Source organism: Asterias rubens, chromosome 9, assembly GCF_902459465.1.
Source record: "Asterias rubens chromosome 9, eAstRub1.3, whole genome shotgun sequence".
Classification (NCBI taxonomy): Eukaryota; Metazoa; Echinodermata; class Asteroidea; order Forcipulatida; family Asteriidae; genus Asterias; species Asterias rubens.
The window spans coordinates 83,516-106,867 of NC_047070.1; the positions used below are offsets into that span (position 1 = coordinate 83,516).

General features: G+C 38.9%; 1 protein-coding gene across 5 annotated transcripts in view; it reads left to right on the forward strand.

Annotated features, from left to right (window-relative positions):
- LOC117294366 (attractin-like) overlaps positions 1-23,352 on the forward strand; it is a 51,146-nt gene that overhangs the window by 3,976 nt on the left and 23,818 nt on the right. For all 5 annotated transcript variants that reach the window (XM_033776738.1, XM_033776739.1, XM_033776740.1 and 2 more), the window contains exons 2-14: positions 5,203-5,289; positions 6,366-6,479; positions 7,235-7,357; positions 9,678-9,862; positions 13,584-13,740; positions 14,321-14,411; positions 15,426-15,657; positions 16,385-16,571; positions 17,833-17,987; positions 19,050-19,202; positions 19,635-19,796; positions 20,927-21,030; positions 22,711-22,822. In XM_033776738.1, coding sequence (XP_033632629.1) covers positions 5,203-5,289; positions 6,366-6,479; positions 7,235-7,357; positions 9,678-9,862; positions 13,584-13,740; positions 14,321-14,411; positions 15,426-15,657; positions 16,385-16,571; positions 17,833-17,987; positions 19,050-19,202; positions 19,635-19,796; positions 20,927-21,030; positions 22,711-22,822 — 1,862 coding nt within the window. The remainder of the gene's footprint in view (positions 1-5,202; positions 5,290-6,365; positions 6,480-7,234; positions 7,358-9,677; positions 9,863-13,583; positions 13,741-14,320; positions 14,412-15,425; positions 15,658-16,384; positions 16,572-17,832; positions 17,988-19,049; positions 19,203-19,634; positions 19,797-20,926; positions 21,031-22,710; positions 22,823-23,352) is intronic.

Below are 23,352 nucleotides of genomic sequence, written 5' to 3' on the forward strand. Positions count from 1 at the left end.
TGTGGGCATTCTCCTTAAAGGCAGTGGACACTATTGGTAATTACTCAAAATAATTATTTTATTAAAGCATAAAACCTTACTTGGTAACGAGTAATGGGGAGCTGTTGATAGTATACACTTTGGGAGAACAACTCCCTCTGAAGAAACGTAGTTTTTTAGAAAGAGGTAACTTCTCACTAAAATAATAAAAGACTTCTAGCTAGAAGTCTTTTATTCTTATCTGAAAGCACATAAATTCGTCCAACAAGGGTGTTTTTTCTTGCATTATTATCTCGCAACTTCAATGACCAATTGAACTCAAATTTTCATAGTATTGTTATTTTATGCAATGCATTATGCATAATGTGGAGATACACCAAGTGAGAAGACTGGTCTTTGACAATTACCAAGTGTCCAGTATCTTTAAAGGGAAGGTACATGATAGGTAATTACTCAAAACAAAATTAACTTGAAAACTGACTTGGTCACGAGCATTGGAGAGCTGTTGGAAGTACATGTATGAAACATTGTGAGAATCGGCTCCCTCTGAGAAAGAGGTAATTTCTCACTATTTATTAATAATAATAATACTAATTTATTGATCATAAATGTATTGCGCTCTCTCAAGGACCAGCCTGTTCGAGGGCGCATGACAGTAAAAATTGCAAAAGATTAAGAAAATGACATACATTACATGTAAGTAACAGTTAAAAGAAAAGTACACCCGTAAAAATATAAGCAAAGTAGATAAAGTCCTATCTGAAAGCACACAAATTCGTCCACCAAGGGTGTTTTTTCTTTCATCATTTTCTGGCAACTTCGATGACTAATTGAGTCCACATTTTCACAGGCTTGGTATTTTACATATTATGCTAAATGTTGAGATACACCAAGTGAGAACATCGGTCTTTGACACTTACCAAACGTTTTCAATGCTTATTAATCATTATTTTGAATAAAATAAAATAGAAAATTTGTAAAAAGGAGGTGAAGCAGGTAGGCCTTGATTAGCAGCTGTTTTATTTTATTTTATTAGAATACAAAAATTTACATTAAATGACAATGACATGGATAATTGGCTGAAGTGCAAATTCAAGAAATCAGGGGATTGTACCTGAAATATACATGGAAATGGTGGTGTGCACATAGCATATCATGAACAGTCAACACAATACGTGTGCATTTTAAATCAATTAATTAATTAATTAGTTCAAAATTGTACAGTTCAGTGCACATGTCAGTATTGTTCGTTGTATCCTAAGCATACAGAAATAATCATACACACACACTAGTATAGTATACCAAGCTTGATTGCAGACTTGTCATTGCAGACTTGTCATTACATTCAGTCGTGTTGTTGACCACAAACATCTGTACAGTGTAGTATTTATTAATACCATGTTCATTCATCATTCACAATACATTTACAATACATCATTGTGTGCAACCTTTAAAACAAAATTGCGAAAAGTCACAGGAACTATTGCGGTGTGCAATTTCTTTATTTTGGAGATCAATAAAGTTTTCTTATGTCTTAAATTTCTTCTTATGACCGTGCACTGATACAAGTACTAGACATGTACGTGTGCACTATCATGAGTGTTGTTGGTGGTTTTATTTTACTTTGAGCCTGTGTTTCCTTTCATGTAGGCTAAGGCCTACATTTACTTGGTGTTCATGCTCATATGATGTCAATGCTAAAATCACAATGACTACGTACATTGCTTTATTTTGATACCTTGTTTAATGTTAATTCATATTGCATGCATTGTGTATGCTGTGCAATGATTGCAATGAATATTTGACTGTTTGTTTTGTTATTGTGCCAGCCTGTACACCATCCTTGTTTGTCAAGAGCAGTCATTGTACAAACACTACAATGAACTCTGTACTTCATGCTAGATGCTTACCATAGTGACATAATGTGCTCTATTGAAAATTGTAGCATTGTCATGATTGTACACCTCCAATGTGCAAAGAATGTTTCCTCCGCTTCGTGTAGGCCTACCCACTGCATGCATACTGTCCTGGAAGTATACATGGCGGCCTACAAAAAGTCGGCCTACAAATACTGTTTATAAATGGCTGAAACACTTTTTTAACATTGAAAACAGTGTTTTATACAAATTCAACTTCACAATACAATGTAGTGTACAATTTTACAAATCTAAATACACACAAGGCTACACATACAATATATTTAAAGATCACTTTTGCCATGCACTATTTTTTCCTGTTGTGAGCATCGAGGCTACATATCATGGAGTTTCTAGCATCATTGTGTTGGGCAATACTGGGTATATAATATTCTAACGGCCATGCTGGCTGTTGGACCACTGACTGGACTACTGACTGAACAGTAGTCTTGGTGCAAGACGTTTCTCGTTTTCCTTTCACGCACAGTGTGGCCAACTCACCAACAGCACCTGCACTGACTCACCTGACTTAGTCCACTCTCCGCCCCGGTTCTTGCCCCAGTTATATTTAAAGAAAATCTGCGACTCTTAATTTAGATCTTTGGTCTGTTGGTCCTTACTGCAATTCCTCTAGATTTACTAGTATTTTTTAAGTGAACCATTTTTTGTATTATAAGTCAGGTGAGTTGGTGCGGCCACAGTCGGTGAGTTGGCCGCGCTGTGCATGAAAGAAAAACGAGAATTGTCTTGCACCAAGAGTAGACTAACTAAAAAAATGCAATGTCAAGAGACAAGTTCTAATCCTGTAATTTATTGTGTAGAGCAGAGGTAAATCGCATCAATGTTTTCTTAATTCCTACCAGTAACATTAAAATCAATCAATTTGTGATCATCGGCTATTGAGGACATGGACTGAATTTAGACCTCGATAACAAAACATGAAATTTACCCAACACACAATTACTTTTGTAGCACTGTGTACTCAGTACATTCCCTGGCTTTTCTTTGGAAAAAAATCAGAGGCATATTACTCAGCTTTTATTTATTTCACAGAGCTCAAGAAAGTTAGTACTGAGTATACAAGTGTTAACACCACACAGCGATGGCGGGTAAAACCAAAACTAATTCTTCATCCATGATGCAAATTTCCATAAAGCATTTATTGTTGTAATACGTACATTGTGAATGGAACCTGATTATGTATGTTTTCAGAGCTCTACGTATACATTTTACACATTCCCAGACTTGTTTTTAAAACGATCATCATCATAAAGTAGGCGCATATTATCTAGTCATATGCTAAATACCCATGTGTTACACCATGGTTACACCATGTAACACCAGCTGCTATTTGCTTCCCTATTGGTACATTGTCTACAAACATTACAACCAATTTCACCTGATACATTGACCTTGGTAAATGTAAAAGCCTTCTTGAAATGTGTGGTTGTACTTTAATAGGTGGCTTTCTTGTTAATCTGGTATTAAACATCACTTGTTAGAAAATAATTGTCTAATTATTTATGAATAAGGCTCCAACATGTCTTAACAAAGGGGGCTCTAACCTTGGTAGAAATTGTAACCATGGTAACTGACATGCAATTAGTGTAGGTAGCCCTTGTACACAGTTTGGTAAAGGAGGTGTATGAGTCTACCCTCTATGGTATGTGACTAGTCGCCAGTCTTCCTCCATGTGTATGAGTCTACGGTCTACCCTCCATGGTTGGTGACTAGTCACTATACACGGAGATTGGAAATGTGTGATTCTGACTCAGTCATGTCAGTTCAATCCCATGGTAGAATTGACCTTTTCCCTCATTAGTATAGTGATCATTATGTTTTATTGGTCACTGATTAAAAGTTTGTACACCTGTAGGGTCAATGTACCTTTTTATACCATTTGAGCCTTTAGACTGTTAGCATATGGTTCATACTGTATTTACTTAATCTGAACATAACCTAAACCTGAAGTACTATAGTCTTTGAAGGATCATGATCCCAACAATCAAATGGTTCAATGAAGTTCCTTACATGTACTTTATGTTTTGATTTTCTAATCACATCTTGTTGTGCAAATCATGTTCATCATAGTATGTAAGTTAATTGTTGGTCTACATAATAAATGAAGACGTACAGTTCAAGTATAGTCACATGTGGAAGTATTCATATTAACATTTGTAAAGGAAAAGCAAGTCTCTAGTACAGGTTCTTGTGTAACATACTGTTCGCATACACCACTTTCTTCTGTACAGTGTTCATGATTTTATTGTCAGAAGTGATGTTTTATAACATATAATGTTCTGAGACAACACTGGCCTGACTGATGCCTGTCTAATCTTGTCCAATAATCTAAGACTCAATATCCCAGTAACACCCTTTTCATGACTCACTCTACATTTAATACATTGCCTGCAGATACAGTATTGGAAAATCGCAGTCTACTGCATTGAACAATTATCCTGTGTGTGCCCACATGTACATTACAGGGTGGTATGGCAATGTATGGGTAGTGAAAAGTGATTCTGCTACATGAGACAGTACACTTGAAGCTTATGTAAGGCCGTGTCCGAAACGACGACTTCGGCTACAGCTACGTCTAGATCAGTGCGTCTACCAGTGTTGAAGAATAGGCAGACGCGCGCGATCTAGCCGTAGCTGTAGCCGAAGTCGCCGTTTCAGACACGGCCTGAGTGTGAACATGTAAGGCTCTATCATAGACACATTCATGGCAATCAAAGTATAAGTGTTATACACTAATTACCTTACTTCAAGGGCCAATGATTTCATATTTTAAACTTGTTTATGCACAAAAATAAAAATAACTGAATATAAAATCTTTAAATATTGTGTAGTCTACAAATTATTCTACTCATTTATATTTTTCAACTCAATTTTATACATATGTAAATAGTAAATATTAGAAATTTGTTACCTGCCTTGTGTATGAAAACATGTAAATCTGCAGCATGCAGCACAGCCATTTTAAGATGCAGTCAAATGGTCAAACAAAGCTTGGTAATAATCTATTTCTAACATGTCTAATGTGGGAGGCATGTATTGTAAAATATACACTGAAGAGATGAAAAGCTAATAAAATGTTCTGATTTTATTCAATGTTTACTAAAGGATTTCCTCGTTTTTGTTCTGATGTTGGGGCGAATTATTTTATAGCTACCAATGCTTTTCATATCCTGTAAAGCCAGTTAAATTCAAACCGTGTTGTTACATGTATCTCTGCAATTTAGCATTGCATTTGCAAATAAGACAGTTTTCATAATTGGTCTTGTTCTTTTGTGTTTTCTTTTAGGTTGGATTCACCAGTAGGCTCAATATATGACTCTAAAGGACAATATGAAACCGACACAACGTGTGTATGGCTGGTAGACAGTGGCAAGTAAGTATTTATAATCATGCTTCCATTTATCACGTGTTGTACGTTGACTAATATAGTGTAACACTGTATGTACATGTATGGTGTAGTAATTGATTTGGGAAAGGCCTATGTTGTTAAAACACAGCATCACCCTGGCTGTATGGTGTAGTAATTGATTTGGGAAAAGCCTACGATGTTAAAACACAGTATCAGCCAGGCTGTTATAGATTGAGAAACTGACATCCTACTACAATTGCTTGCCAAAGGAATTGAAAATACATGCACTCAAGTCAGTCATAGTCTAATATGAAAATTGCCAATGAATCTGTGCATGATTCACTGCCCTGTGAAGATGACCTATAGTATAATACAACAAAATTAGATCCCGTATACTGTAGTAATGTCACCAACGTTGCAGGTTTTGATGATGTGAGCATTACTTCCTTCAGCGATACATCACAGGGGGCTTGTTGCTCAAAATATTTTCAGTACCAGAATTGTTTTTACAAAACCACAATAAAAATGAGACAATACTTCCTGACACAGTTTAACATTGTTTCTCATTTTGTCTTGTTGGGTGTACACTAGTATACTTCACAAGACTACAGGGCTTGTTGTTTAAAATGTTTTCAGGACCAGAATTGTTTTTACCAAACCAGAAGAATTGTTTTTACCAAACCAGAATAAAAATGTGATCAGACTTCTTGACACAGTTTAACATGCATTTTAGTTCTCATTTATCTTTACAGGTATACACTAGTATACAATAATTGACTGCTTCGAGTGCTATGGTTGAAACTACGAATCCCGAGGTGATCCCCGGATCGTTCCATTTACCCTTCACGAATCCCGAGGTGATCCCCGGACCGTTCCCCCGGACCGATTCCGAAGATCACCTCGGGATTTATAGTTGTTACCAGAGCACAAGTAAAAGCAAAAGCAATCGATATTTGTTTTATAACACCCCAACAGACTTTTATTCATGTCCGCAAGAAACTAACATTACTGGCCTCTCGCCTGTGGTTCAGTGTAAACTTTAACCCTGATTCATTATGTGACATGCTGATCTAAATAATGGTTTCTTTTCTTCATGACAGGCCTGGTACTGATATTAGTTTTTATCTAGAACTCTTTGCCACAGAATGCAGCTGGGATTATTTGTATATCTTTGATGGAGACTCTATTTATGCACCACTTGTTGCAGCTTTTAGGTAGGTTCCCAAAATTTGGCTTACAAAAAAAAAAAAAAAAACTACAAATTTTGATGTTGTACATGTATATCATGGCCAGGTACATGTACATGGTAGTGTAAATTGTTCGGTGTAACTTGTTTCTTGTACTAATAAGTGTATAATTATTAATATTGTTAGTTTTCATCTCCCAACTGGAAGTGCACAAAAAGGCTCAGAGACGCTTTGAGCTGATATTCTAACTCTCTTGGGTATAACATTGAATGAATTGAAAGACCAATAAATAATCAACTTAAACACTTAATTTTATTACTTATTAAAATACCAATGTACACTTTTACTCTGACACCAATGGTGTGAAATACATTAATTACTCATCTACCCTTACTGTCATGTGTTTGAGGTGTCAACAAATCGGATTAAAGTAACACTTTTATTTTATTTAATGTTGGAATGTGAGCGCAGTGTACATGTATAACTCTATCTAAGGTTGTTTATTTTATTTAATGTTGGAATGTGAGCGCAGTGTACATGTATAACTCTATCTAAGGTTGTTTATTTTATTTAATGTTGGAATGTGAGCGCAGTGTACATGTATAACTCTATCTAAGGTTGTTTATTGTATAACTCTATCTAAGGTTGTTTATTGTATAACTCTATCTAAGGTTGTTTATTGTATAACTATCTAAGGTTGTTTATTTAATGTTGGAATGTGAGCGCAGTGTACATGTATAAATCTATCTAAGGTTGTTTATTTCCTATGATTGTTGACACAGTGGACCTGTTCGTTATCCAAACATCAACATCATACATGAGGTCACAACCACATCAGGCTATGCATACTTGTATTTCTACAGTGATGCAGCATTTAAATTTGAGGGATTTAATGTCACTTACAGGTGAGTGCAATATTTTTATTTATTGACTTATAACTTTCAGTGGTCTATAAAAAATAAGTGGTTGCCTGAACATCATTATTTTTATTGCACAACTTTATAAAAGGAAAAAAACCCAAAACAATTTAAAATGTTTCAACAAAAGTTGAAATAAAACCGAAATACATGAAGAAAACTTGACCGATGTCTCTGTGGTTTGAGTCTATTTTATGATCCAGCCAATCCCTTTAAAGGCAGTGGTATTGGTAATTGCTCCAAATCTATGGAACTCATTACCATCACATTTTCGCCATGCAACTTCACATAAACTATTCAAGAAACTACTAAAGACTCACTTATGCAGAAATAGCTGACTGGTTTATTTCACTTTTCATTGGAACATCTTGAGTTTGGACTTCTTTGTTGCATCTTCTGTAGGCGCTTTGTAACCTTGGGAAAAAGGTGCCTCATATAAATGCTGATATGTATGTATGTATGTATGTACTCAAAATAACTATTAGCATAAAACCTTACTTGGTGACGAGTAATGGGGAGAGGTTGATAGTATAAAACATTGTTAGAAACAGCTCCCTCTGAAGTGACATAGTTATGGAGAATGAAGTAATTTTCCACGAATTTGATTCTCGAGACCTCAGATTCAGAATTTGAGGTCTCAAAATCAACCATCTTAAAAGCACACAATTTCGTGTGACTAGGTTTTTTTTTTCTTCTTTGTTATTATCTTGCAACTTTGACGACAATTGAGCTAAAATTTTCACAGGTTTGTTATTTTATGCATATATGTTGAAAAACACCAAGTGAGAAGACTGGTCTTTGACAATTACCAATAGTGTCCAGTGTCTTTTGCTAGGAGTCCACTGGGCCAGCGCCAGTTGGTGCCAGTTTGCACCAATGCAATTTACTGTGGCGCCTATTGTCGCCAATAAGGTGCCTAGTGGCGTGTAGTGGCTCAAACTGCCCCCAGATAGCTCGTGGTGGCCCGTAACGGCACCAAATTTGAATGTGGCGGCAAGAAAATTTCAAAATGTTTGAAATTTTCGTCGCGCCACTTGCATCGAGCAATCAGCCAAGTGTCCGCCAAGTGGCACCAAATGGCGTGAACATATCGCCCTTTGGCGCAAAAACAATCCGCCTATTGGAATCAACTGGAATGTTGCGCCAATGAGATTTCGCGCAACATGGCGCCAAGTGGCACCTTGCTTGCGCCAAATCATTCCAACAGAGGCGGATAGCCTGCCAAAGCGCGCCAAATGGCACCCGATTGGTGACTACTTCACGCCAAATGCCACCTGGTTGCCCACCATACGGCGCCACTTGCCGCCTATAAAAGCAGGGCGGCATTGCAGGACTTTCTCGCACAACTTTCAAGATTCCACGCAGTTTTTCCTTCACTGCAGCTGAGGAGGGTCTGAACCAGGTAGCCGGCAATTGCTTTGACAAAGAAATGAGTTTTATTCAATATTGAGAGCATTCTATTATTGGATTTGCACAATCTGCAGATTGCACAAATATTACAAGACTTTTCCCAATCTTCAGAGCTCAAACTACCCAATTGTAAAATGCACTTTAAAACACACACACAAGCATGGATGCACAACATAATAACATGCAGTCCATTTTGGGTTGAGTCCAACATGAGTTGAGATTTTAGCTGGAACATTCTCTTTTCTGACACAATCCTACAATCATATTAACCAGCAAGATCTCCTGCATAGCTCATGCAAGTTTGAAGTATTCGTAAATACCTCAGACAGTTTCTCTATTCCTATTGGTGGAGAGCGCGTCACGTGGGGTGTTTAACCGGTTGATAAAACCAGCTGGAGCTGTTGTTTTCAGATACTTATGCGCCAGTCTTGGTACACGACGTTTCTTGTTACGGGCGATGCGGGCGCTGTTGGTGAGTTGGCCGGGCTGTGTGAGAAAGGAAAACAAAAAACGTCTTGCACCAAGACTAACAACGCGCACAAATATCTAAAAACTGTCTCAGTCATTAAAATGCAACACTCATGCGTACAGAGCTCAAGGACCTTAAAAAAGGGATCCGCCTTAATCACAAGGCAACGACCCTGCCGGTCTTAAACGGCCGTTTAAGAACTCGTCGCTACCCTTTTATTGCCTTATTATCAAATACAACTCTAACAAGAACCACCCATTTGTGCAAATGTACACAGCTGCTTAACTATTTATTCTGCAGGGGAAATTAACAGGTAACAAAACATTCTGTAAGGTTTCACTGAAATAAAAGTCTTATATTATGTATTTTATATACTTAACACATGAAATGTAATTTACAATATTTGTGTGAATTGTTTTTGTTTCATAGAGTGGACTCATGTCCCAACGGCTGTTCCAACCACGGTGTGTGTAATCCAACATATAATAATTGCACTTGTGACCCCCTCTGGACTGGGAATAGTTGTGACATATTAGCATGTCCTTCTAACTGTAGTGACCACGGAGAATGTAGCCCTACTGAGAAGGAGTGTGTGTGTGACTCTGGGTATCAGGGTAAGTAACATAGGTGGGTCCTCATAAAAAGCCCCCATCTATGGGTCTGTCTACCAATGAAACTTAAAACACAAACTGAGAAGCAGTCCTTCACCCTGAGCATACCACAAAACCTACCTCTTTAGTCAAACTTGTCAATATAGTGAGGTGGATTAAGGAAAAGATCGTGACACGGCGGACAATAGCACCATTTTTTCACCAAAGTATCAGTTTGACCCACAGATTTCATAAAAGTCATGCTCCAAAAAATCTGAGAATGGCATCACCTTGAATTACGTCATTATGACGTCATAACTTCTTTTTATGTAATAAAGCATAGGAAAATGCCATGCAGTGGGATGTCTACATGCCAAAATTATCTTTGTAAAAGTCAAGGATTTGAATTAGGGTGGTATAAGTTTGTAACAAAAAGTAATATCCTTTATGGTGAGTATAATGATGTAATTATGACGTGATCATCATCAATACTACACAAATCACACCAAGTTTGAAAACAAAATTAATGTCGTGTGGTTTCGCCAAAATGCTAATCTTTTTGTGTTCATATGGTATAATTACCGTGGTGTTTCATCATGATATCATAAACAATACTATCCACCAAAACACTAAACACAATGAAACACAATGATTCTTACCGGATATAGGTTATAGGTCAGATTAATTATGTGGAATAGCGAATATGGGGAACTTCACAGGAAAGGTTGCAAAAAAGTCTCAAATAGGGTCAAAAATTAAACTTTTTGTATTAATAGTAGTAGGCATCCGTCAATCCTTGAGAACCGCAGAGTTGTGCTATTGGATGTCGGCTAGGGAATAGTGTATGGTGTGGCTGTAGAGTCCAATGCTGGTATGACAGTCTCTACCGCAATAACTACAGGTGAAAGATGGAGCTGTTCTAACTGCTTGAGGCTGGGCCTTCCTCGGGAGTCATCCCTCATCTGCCCGTTACCTCTCTGCACCTCCTGCTTCCGGGCTCATCGGTCTGCAGTGGCTGCTTCCCAGGTGGTTGTATTGATGGCAAGTGACTTGAGGTCACATTTAGAAGTGTCTTTGTAGCGCAACTTTGGGTCTTCCGAACGTCCTCTTCCCTGATGCCAGCTCTCCATACAGGAGGTCTTTTGGGAAACGTCCGTCCTCCATTTGGTGACATGTCCCAGCCAACGCATGCGTCTCTACTTGAGGGTGGTAAACAAGGAGACTTGCCGCTCTATCAAGCACTGTGTTATTGGTATGTGGTCTCTCCAGGAGATGCAGAGGATGCGCATCAGGCATCTTTATGTGGAAGGCGTCGAGTCTATGCTCTTGAAGGGAGCCTAGGGTACGATTTACTGGCGTAGAGGAGCGTTTTCACCAAACACGCCTTGTAGGCCTCGACTTTGGTAGGCTCTGAAAGCTTTTTGTTGCATCATACTCTCTTTGTAAGCGTGGAGAGTGTTGTGGCAGCTTTTCCTATACGCTTGTTGAGTTCTACTTCCAGCGAGAGATTGTCGGAGATGGTTGAGACATGATACACAAACTCATGGACATCCTCAAGCTCATGGTTGGCGATGCTGGTAGACAGTGGTTCATCAACATCCTGGCCCCTTACCTGCGTTTTTGTTAGACTGATGGTAAGTCCAAAGTCTTTGCAAGCTGCAGAACATCGATCCATGAGCTGCTGCAGGTCATCTGGTGTGTGTGTGTAGTGATGGCTGTGTCGTCTGCAAACAGGAAATCTCTCCTTGTGGAACACCACACCAGAGATGATGGCGATCTGATTTAACATTGTTGATGAGAACATGCTGGGTTCTGTTGTTCAGATAAGAAGAGAACCAGTTAAGGGCAGTTCCAGTAATTCCATAGCGTGAAGATAAATGTTGGATGAGATGCTCATGGTTGATAGTGTCAAATGCAGCTGAAAAATCTAACAGCACGAGGATTGCTTCCTTATGGTTGTCCAGTGCACGTAAGATTTCGTCCTGCACACGAACAAGAGCAGTCTCAGTACTGTGGAAAGGACGATAAGCAGACTGCATTTTAGCATGGAGGTTATTTTCATGGAGATAGTCATGAAGTTGACTAACAACAGCACGCTCAATCAATTTGGAGATGAATCTCAAGTTAGAGATAGGACGATAATTTGAAAAACACTCTGGGTCCAAATGTTGCTTTTTCAGAAGTGGCAGGATGCAAGCCTCCTTAAGATGATCAGGGAAATGACCAAAAAACAAAGATCTATTAATAATCTCTGTGAAGACTGCCAGCAATTCAGAATAACACTCCTTAAAAACAGATAATGGCAGAGGGTCCAGCTTGCAGGAGGTAATCGAACAAGATTTGATCATCTTCATCACTTCATCAGAAGTGACTACACGAAAAGTGGCGAATGACGAAGTACAATGATCATGAATGTCAACGGAGATGGGTGAAGCATGATTGTTATCAAATCTGCCATACAGTTTCTTAATTTTGTCTTCGAAGAAACTAGCGAAATTGTTGGCAAGATCAACAGGATTATCAAAACTTGGAAGCTTTTTCAAACACTTTGGAGAAGAAAGCTTGTCAATATCACGGAACAGACTTCGTTGGTTGCACTCGGATATTTGATGGCGATGATAATTAGATTTACTATTGTTTACAATGTCTCTGTATATAATACACTGTTCTTTATACAACTCATGATGCACAGCAAGGCCAGATTTTATCCACTTTCGCTCACGACGACGTTTCACTTGCTTGGCTGCACATAAAGTATCGCTATACCATGGAGCATGAGGGCGTAGTATTACAGTTTTTAGAACTTCAGGAGCATGATTATCTAGAATATCCTTAAGAACAGAATCGTATTGCAAAACAAGTTCATCTAAATCGATGGCAGGATCCGTCATCAAAGAAGAGTTACAAATATCAGATTTAAAAGAAGGCATATCAATTGAACGAAGTTTGCGATTAAGTAATGTCTTAGTTGATGCTGGAGGGCGAGCAATATTAATCAGACACTTCACAGCAGCATGGTCAGAAGGAAGATCATGATGAGTTGAAACCGAAGAAATTAAATCATCAGTGACATTAGAAATCAGTAAATCCAATGTAATAAGGTCAAGGTCATTGCAATTTTTTGAGCATCAACATAGTCACCATAAAGGATATTAATTTGTTACAAACTAATACCACCCTCGTTAAATTCCTTGGCCTCAGAAACATAATTTGGGCATGTAGAAAACCAACCATGGTATTTGCGTTTGCTTTATTACATTAAAAGACGTAATGACGTCATTATGACGTAATTTCAAGGTCATCCCATGCTCAGATCTTTTGGAGCATGACTTTTTTTAAATCTACGGGTCAAACTGATACTTTGGTGAAAATTTGGTGCTTTTGTCTGCCGTGTCACGATCTTCGTGTTTTTTGTCCTTAATCCACCTCACTAATAATAAATTAATTAAATAGTTAATTGATGTATTGTGAAAAGCTTGAATGCATGAAGCACCAATCCAACATGTAGGTGTTTCTGTTAATTAATTCTGGTTACGATACTTTATGAAGGCAACACAGAGGCGACTGCCTGTTCGCCCCTTGGGCGCAGGTTGGCTGTGCCTTGAAATGTTTCATTTCTACCTTCATGATTAATTCATACCTTTCTTGTGAGTTATGTTCATAATACGTACTGTATGTAGTAATCTGTACATGTACGATGAGTGTAGTTTGATATTGTATGGTGTGTCATTTCCTGTGTGTTTAGGATGGGATTGTGGTCAAATAGACAGTGATGGTTACTGGCAGATTCTAGATAGTCATACCTATGGAAGAGCTTCTGCTGCTGTTATTCAACAAGATGAAATACTTTGGATACTTGATGGTTATGACTTTAATGCCAACCGTAACTTCTCCATTATTAGGTAACGCTAACTTCATGCACCAGTCACAAACCCTGACAGAGAATAGACCCCTTGCATACTGCGAAACGCTACAGTGACCCGCACGTTTTCACGCACAAAGAACAGCTCTAGTCCAATAATTTGCCTCCTCTGACCACAGAGGGGTGCTTTTTGACCCCAGTGCAGGCATTTTTTGAGGGGTGACGTCACATGCAAGGGGTCTATTTGGTCATAATAAGTGTACTATTGGGCCCTAATTTCATAACATTGTTCACCACATTAACCATCAAAATTACCATGTGATGACATCATGAATGTATATTGTTTTTGACTGGTTCCCTGCTGATGCTTCCTTGCAGAAACATTTACTAAATAGCACCATCAACTTTGCCCAGTTCATTGGCTATACTATAGTGATTCACGTCTGTTGATACACTTGTACTCCTCGTAAAATAGAAAGTTTCATTATTGTTAGAAAAAAAATAAATAAAAAAATAACAAAAAACAAGTAATTATTTCTTTAGAAAGTTTGACAGAAAATCATTGTAATGCTAGTGCATTGATTGATCTACAAATAACCTTTTGATTGAATATGCCTCAGACACAACCTTGATGATGGTTCATCACTAGAACTAGAAACGGAAGGAGATCTACCAGTGACTCGATTTGGCCATTCTGCAGTCTTATATCAGGTAGGGTAGTCAACATGGTGTAGTTCATACATGTTTGTCATTGTTACTGCCTTATGCGTTAAGTGCCATATGCTTACATCATAATAAGTGATCACACAATCCCGAGTGGAATACAGAAAAATATAGTGCTTTTGCATACCATATCCAACGAGGTCGAAGACCGAGTTATATATGGACGCAGTCGCGCTATATTTTTTTGTATTCCACGAGACCGTCGCGCATGTGATAATGATTTTATCTTCCAGTCTCATTTGCAACGCCCAAAGTTTAACATTTCAGGACATTATTTCACGACGAACAGCATGCACGCGCAAAGTTTTGAATTAAATTTTTGCACTGTCCGTATTGCAAGCGTGATACATTGACACTCACAATATGCACTGTGCAATATAAAAACTGGAAGTTGGTTATAGTTTTTTATACCACCCTCCAGTTCAAGCATCTAATTGGTGGATTAGGGCGTACTGGAAGATAAAAACTTATGTTATGATAGTTTTTTAAGCAAACTGTGCGTGCCAGATTTTAGATCATTTGCTTAAGCCAAAAAGAAGTGCTGACAAAATGGCGGGCGAAATAAATGCAGAGTGGCGTTGCGGTGCGCTAGCGCACGAGCCGAACACGGCAATTCGACCCTTCCGGCTTTAAACATCCGTGTAAGAACTCATCGCTACCCTTTTATTCCCTTATTAACAGTATTTAAATTGAATATAAATTTGGTTGCGGTTACATCATGTCTTCTGTATTCTTCTACCGTGGAGTAGCGTTTCAGATTTCTGGAGACTTCTCAGTCATGAAAAGAACTGTCCTCTTAACTACGACCTGGGGCGGAAGGTAGAAAATTGGCTAGGACTGCTACTTCTTTAGGTTATAAATAGGATTGTTGTTAACTGCACTGTGTGAGTTCTTAATTGGTCTCAACGTTTGGACTAGCTTGCTCTAGTCAACGTCAGGAGTATAATTGAAGTGTAGTATAATATAGATAAGTTGATCTTGTGTTTTTCCCCATTCTATCAGGATGCATTTTACATCTATGGTGGTTCATTAAGCAGCAAGAGCGTCACAAATGAACTGGTCATCTTCAACGTTACATCATCAACATGGTTTCGTCCTAATACAACAGATAACGGAGTTCCACCTGTTGGTGTGGAAGGACATTCAGCACATGTGTACAATCAAACAATGTTAGTTTTATTTGGCTACAGTCCACAGTATGGCTACACTAACATGGTACAGGAATACAATTTGGGTGAGTAAAGTATAACATGTATAGTAGATTGCATCAAAATCGGATGATGTAAGTTATCACCCAAGCGCGAGTGGTTCGGCCGTGTTGGATATGGGGCGCAGAAGCGCTATATTTTTTTCGTATTCCACAAGCGCGTGTGTTATAACGAATTTATCTGCCAGTCTCATGTGCAACGCGCAAAGTTACAAATTTCAGAACGTTTTCAGAAACAGCATGCACGCACACAAAGTTTAGAATGTATTTTTTGCACTGTCAGTATACGGAGCAGGACGCATTGACACTCACAAAACGCACTGTGCAATAAAAACAGAGGAAGTAGTATATAAAACAGAGGAAGTAGTATATATGTTTTTATCCCCCCTCCAGTTTGAGCATCTGGTTGGTGGATTAGCGCGTACTGGAAGATAATCATAGTTGTGTATATAGGTAAATGGCTAAAAAGTAACCCAACAAATATTCCAGTAATATACAGTTCTAATTATTTAACACCCTTGTTTGATATTTAATAATTTGTAAAAAATCTACTGAGGTTTTGTGTTTCCTTCTACACCATTTGATATCATAAGTAACACCTCTCTTAAGTCTATCAAAACATTTATATCTAGGTAACTCTGCCTGGTCAGTGGTGGTGTAAAACAGCTACATGTATTAACTTATTAAATGTGTTTTCTAAGAAACACAGCCAAACATGTATTGTCTTACACTGTCTTTACTTTATACTCCACAGTGAACCAGACTTGGGTAATAGCTGAAACTACAGGAGTTCAAGTAATTGGAACCTATGGTCATTCTAGTGTATTAGACCCTCGCAAGAATGTGATTTATGTCCATGCTGGATTTAGTGTCGCAATGAAGTCTTCCTCAGAGTTCATGACAAATAGTCTCTACCAGTATGATCTTGTGAAGAAAGAATGGTAAGATGATGTTACCAACAATTGTTGCCTGATGTGATTTGGGGTCCATGTGTTTTGTACACCCGAGGAGAAAATGGCACCATTGGCTTCGCCTCGGGTGCCATTTCCCCCATCGGGTGCACAAAACCCATAGACCCCAAATCACGCCTCAGGTGCCATTTCCCCCATCGGGTGCACAAAACACATAGACCCCAAATCACGCCTCAGGTGCCATTTCAGCCATCAGGTGCACAAAACCCATGGACCCCAAATCACACCTCAGGTGCCATTTCCCCCATCGGGTGTACAAAACCCATGGACCCCAAATCACGCCTCAGGTGCCATTTCCCCCATCGGGTGCACAAAACCCATAGACCCCAAATCACGCCTCAGGTGCCATTTCCCCCATCGGGTGCACAAAACACATGGACCCCAAATCACGCCTCAGGTGCCATTTCCCCCATCGGGTGCACAAAACACATGGACCCCAAATCACGCCTCAGGTGCCATTTCCCCATCTGGTGCACAAAACACATAGACCCCAAATCACGCCTCAGGTGCCATTTCCCCCATCGGGTGCACAAAACACATAGACCCCAAATCACGCCTCAGGTGCCATTTCCCCCATCGGGTGCACAAAACACATAGACCCCAAATCACGCCTCAGGTGCCATTTCCCCCATCGGGTGCACAAAACACATGGACCCCAAATCACGCCTCAGGTGCCATTTCCCCCATCGGGTGCACAAAACACATGGACCCCAAATCACGCCTCAGGTGCCATTTCCCCCATCGGGTGCACAAAACACATAGACCCCAAATCACGCCTCAGGTGCCATTTCCCCCATCGGGTGCACAAAACACATGGACCCAAAATCACGCCTCAGGTGCCATTTCCCCCATCGGGTGCACAAAACACATAGACCCCAAATCACGCCTCATGTGCCATTTCCCCCATCGGGTGCACAAAACACATGGACCCCAAATCACGCCTCAGGTGCCATTTCCCCCATCGGGTGCACAAAACCCATAGACCCAAAATCACGCCTCAGGTGCCATTTCCCCCATCGGGTGCACAAAACACATAGACCCCAAATCACGCCTCAGGTGCCATTCTCCCCTCGAGTGTACAAAACCCATGGACCCCAAATCACAGCGTGCAACAATTGTATAGTAGCAATGTAGTGTCAAGGGTTCAATTGTTTGAGGTCATCATGCCAGAAGCTGTGATTTAAATTCTTGAAAGGCTAATTGAATCTTTAATATTTGTTTATGACCATAGGAGAGTTCTACCATCTAGCAACCAGCCAAGGTTTCTTCATACATCAGTCCTTCTTAATGACATCTTGTATGTGTTTGGGGGTAACACTCACACAGACTCAGTAGAGTTTACTGGTGCTAAGTGCTTCTCTAGTGACTTCCTTGCTTATGATACAAGTGAGTCTGTTTTGTTACTTACATGTATGTTTCTAGCTACAACCGATAATTTGCCTTGGCTTGCTGGTTTCATGGGACCACTCAGACTTACATCCTACTTAGCCGAACACCATTTTAAATGGAATTAAAGCGCAAGCCTAAGAATGAGAAGAAATCTATAACATGTGGTATAGAAATACAATACAAATGCAATATCTAAGAAAACATTGAAGGTAAGTAAACAAATCAAACCTTTTACTCAAATAATAATAATATAATAATATCAAAGTTTTATATAACTCACATATCTACCAAACAAGGTACTCAAGGCGCTAAATTAGAAACTTTCAGAAAGAATTATTTAGCACCTTATAAGGGTTTACAAGGTGCTATGGCGCATACAGCAGCCACAGCCAGGAACACTGGGGCGAACCCCTTCTCTTTTCTATAAGTGCACTGGGTTCTTTTACACAACATATGGGACCAACGGCTTTACTTCCCATCCGAAGGACGAAGCAATGGTGTCTTGCTTAAGGACACAAGTGTCTTGGCTGGGGATTCGAACCCACACTCTGCTTTCATGGCTCTGCTTACCGTAAGCACAGAATCGGCGCTTATGGTAGCAGGGAATTATGTGCTTACGGCAAGCGTAGTTCACAGGTTAGCGGCGAATTTTGGCTTTGGCGCATGCGAACTCGGCGTTACCAGGCATTCTACGCTAACAGGGTTAGCGCAGAAATTCTTTGCTTGCACAAGTAAGCAGGGAATCATGATCGTAAGCACAGAATTCGGCGGTAAGCAGAGCCAAGAAACGCCAGAGTTTGAATTCGGTGCTCTTATTAAAACGCTTGGCCACGACACTTCCACGATTTTCAGCATTAACTCTAAAACGTGACCACCTTTTGAAATGAAATTTTCCAAAGTAAGTTTTTTTGTATACATCTACATATATATTTGAATGAAACAATCAAATGGTTCAAAAAACCAAAAGTATACATTGTACTTTGCCTTAAAGTAAAGAATTCTGTTGTTTTTTACTTCTTGTTCCATGTTTCTAATCATATTTCCTTATCTTTGTTTCAGAGTGTAAAACATGGAGTGATATTTCAGACAACGGATACCTGTCCCAAAATATAGCAAGATATGGCCATGCAGCTGTAGAATATAAAGGCCAAATCTACATTTATAGTGGATTCACTGGTGTTATGCAAGAAAGTATCTTATTGTACACCCCAGGTATGTGTACATACATTAGTCTGTTTACTACATGTAGGTCTCAAAGGTTCTGTTTACCTAAAAATTAATGGCGAACAACCTTTCCTGGTTAGAAATACAGCAGTTTGGATAGTATTATACATTTTGAGAAACATTTTATTTTGAAGAACTACGGTTATTGGAAAAAAAATATCAAATTTTGTCCCTCAAAATTTGAATATAAAAGTGTTCTCAAATATTGTGGGTTCCTATAGAGATTATTTTTTAATTGCGACCATCTTTTGAAATGAAATTTTCACAGGTTAATTTTATTTGATACATCTTCATTTATAAAGGATTAAATAAATGTATGTTTGCTATCTTATTGAATTCAAATAAACTATTTGCAATTTTGTGTTTAATTTGACATCACACTTCAAGTCCCACTTTGTCTGTTTTGTTGTTCTTCTTCAGCTAATTGCTCTGTATTGCTGAATACCACACTTTGTCTGGATGGTAAACCAGGACTGAATTGTGAATGGGATTATGGACGCAATATGTGTATTTCATATGGTGAAGTCAACATGTATGTCATAGCACATAGCAATTCATCAGACCAATGTCCAGCTGAAAGAAGTGAGTCACTCATGAACATCTAATTTATCATTATTGTTATGCCCTGCCGGCAAAGCCAGCCGAAGGGGCATATAGTGTTTGCCTTGTCTTTCCGTGTGTGTGCGTGTGTGTGGGCATGTGTACGCATTCAAACCGAGGACTTAGAGATGGTTATAAACAAAAGGGATCCGGGAAAAAGTCACACCGAGGACGTCCTCGATTAAATTTTGTGTACAAAACCAATTGGGACGTCTGAAAAATAAACTATGTCCAAACAATGGGAGAACAAAGAGAAGTCCTCGGTTTACACCATAAACACAGCTTGCACTACGGTAGTTGAATTGGCTGCTAGTGGTGCACTGCTTGCACTAGTTGAATGTGCTGCTAGTGTTGCACTGCTTGCACTAGTTGAATGTGCTGCTAGTGTTGCACTGCTTGCACTAGTTGAATGGGCTGCTAGTGTTGCACTACTTGAATGGGCTGCTAGTGTTGCACTGCTGTTGCACTAGGTGAAGGATGTTGAAGGTGACAATGTTAATGGGCGCTACTCAATTGTTTGAAGTCTGATCTCATGTGAAATGTGCCAGTTAATAACAATATTGTAATATTTGCGTTTGTTTTAGAATCTATATGTCTGGTGGAAGATGTATGTGTTTGAAGTCAGGGCCCAATTTCATGGCTATGCTTACAGAATCGGCGCAGGGAATTCTGTGCTTATACGGCAAGTGTATTTCACGAGTTAGCGGTGAATTTTGGCTTCTGCGTGTGCGTACTCCACGTTACTAGGCATTCTACGCTTACAATGCTAGCACAGAAACGAGGCGCTTGCCGGCAAGCAGGGAATTGTGATCGTAAGCGCAGAATTCGGCGGTAAGCAGAGCCATGAAATTGGGCCCTGATCTCATGTGAAATGTGCCAGTTAATAACAATATTATAATATTTGTATATGTTTAAGAATCCTTCTGTCTGGTGGAAGATGTATGTGTTTGAAGTCTGATCTTATGTGAAATGTGCCAGTTAACAACAGTATTATAATATTTGTATATGTTTTAGAATCCTTCTGTCTGGTGGAAGATGTATGTGTTTGAAGTCTGATCTTATGTGAAATGTGCCAGTTAACAACAGTATTATAATATTTGTATATGTTTTAGAATCCTTCTGTCTGGTGGAAGATGTATGTTATGACTGCTTACAATTACCAGGATGTGGTTGGTGCAACGATGAATGTAAACCACTTGAAGAATGTTCAGATCAGGTAGGTCTGCAAGGCTTGTTTGTTTGAGCAAGTCATCTACTCTGAATTTTGTCTTATTGGATTGAGAGGTCTTTTGGAAAAATTTACAACAACAAATGGAAACACACAAACGCAAACAATGTCTTCACATTAAGCAGATTTGTCTAAGTTATCAAGAGTATTCTTTACGCACTGCTTACCAAGCATACAGACCAGGGCCCAATTTCATGAAGCTGATTAATGGTGAGCAAATTCTTTTGCTAACTGTAGCCGAAAAAATTGCTTAAGCGTAAAACTATTTCCGAGTCGTTGCTAGCTTAAGCACCTAAACGAACTGTGTGCGCAATATTTTTAATCGTTTGCTTAAGCAAAAAAAGAAGAAAGTGCTGACAAAATGGCGGGGGAAATAAATGCAGAGTGGCAATGAAAAACAAATCATCACCTTTTCTCTCTGTCTGTTAACTTTTTGTTTACTCTCAAGATAGTGTGTAACCTTTCATAAGGCTACTTTGAACCATTCAAAATAATATTTCATAAGGGGTAATTTGAACCCCTTATGAAAGGTTACACACTATCTTGAGAGTAAACAAGAAGAAGATACATTGTACAACATTTCTAAACAATTTTGGACAAAAGTTTACTTCGCTGCACCTACCACTAACACACAAATAAAATACACACAGCTGTGCCACCACACTAACAACCGACTGCAATGATGTTGCACTCTGTGCAGTGCTTTAAACAGGGAGGGTGCTTAGGCTGAAAATTGGGGCTTTAAGGATCCGTTTTGCTTGCTTCGCGCTTTAAGCAAAAAACCTTGCTTATGCAAAGCCATGAATTAAAAAACTTGCTAGGCGCGCCCGTTAAGCACAAAATTGGCTGCTTAGCAGCTCAATGAATGTGGGTCCTGAAGGTATGCTTATCTGAGTTATCTACAGCATTATTCATGCTCTGCTGACCAAGCAGTGAGATAAGGCCTAATTTTACAGCTTCATCCCATGGAATTTGAGGCTTATTACCCATAATATTCCCTGCAGTAGGGGGTGCCATAAACCCAGATTTCCATAAACCTTATCGCAAATACTCTGTATGCGCTCATTATCCGTGGAATGAGGTAAATGCTGGTCTAGGTAGCAATCGAGTTTGATTGCTAGCTAGCTAGACCAGAATGCACCTCATTCAACAGTTAGCGATTGCGCAATAGGTATTTGCGAAAAGGTCTATGGTAAGAAGTGCAAAGAAATGTTGCCATGGCAATATGGTTAAATTAAACAGGAGCTCCAAGGTAAAATTCAAGATTGTGATTCACTATTTTTTTCAATAATTATATCCTTAAGAAGGTGAAAAATTAGAAGTCTCTAACCTTAGGTTAACATAGTGTTTGATTTGATACTCTTTACAGATCGAAATTCCATAACATGATAACATTGGATATCAGTCAACAAATGGGTCTGTACATATTGTTGGTTTTCAACACAAACCAATTTACACTGGGTTGGTGTGAAGTTAGAGACTGAACTCTGTCTATTGGAAAATGAATGCATCACAAAACTGAACTCTACCTTAGAACTTCTCTTGAGTAATTACATTTATATAGCGCTTTATACTAAAAATAAGTTACTAGGTTCCATATGGTCTTACTAGGTTCCATATTACATGGACACTCTTCATGAATTTTATTCTGTTTTTGTTTGTTACTAGAATGACATCTTTTGCCCCAGTGTGGACTGTACACGATTTTTCAGTTGTGAGTTGTGCAACCTGCAAGCATCTTGTCAGTGGTTTTCTAATGGCAAATGTGAATCAGCTCAAGGTAATTCATTAATTCATTAATGTCAGGGTTGTGGCTATGTTATAAAGGACCACACGCATGCCTTGGGCATGGCCCCGACAGGTTTTAAATGACATTTCAAGAATGAATCAACACCTCTTTTTCGTTTTGTATTCATAAACAACTTCCTGTTAAAAACATCCAAAAACAATTTAAAAGATTAGAACAAATCTGAGAGTTAAGCCTCAGCTCACATCGACTCTGCGAGCACTAAATATGTTGAGCACTAAGTACAAGTAGCTCCTAGCACAAAATTCAATCAATGCAAGTTTCAAACTTGCACGCATAAGCTATAATCAATGCAAGTTTCAAACTTGCACGCATAAGCTATAATCAATGCAAGTTTCAAACTTGCACGCATAAGCTATAATTGATGCAAGTTTCAAACTTGCACGCATAAGCTATAATCAATGCAAGTTTCAAACTTGCACGCATAAGCTATAATCAATGCAAGTTTCAAACTTGCACGCATAAGCTATAATCGATGCAAGTTTCAAACTTGCACGCATAAG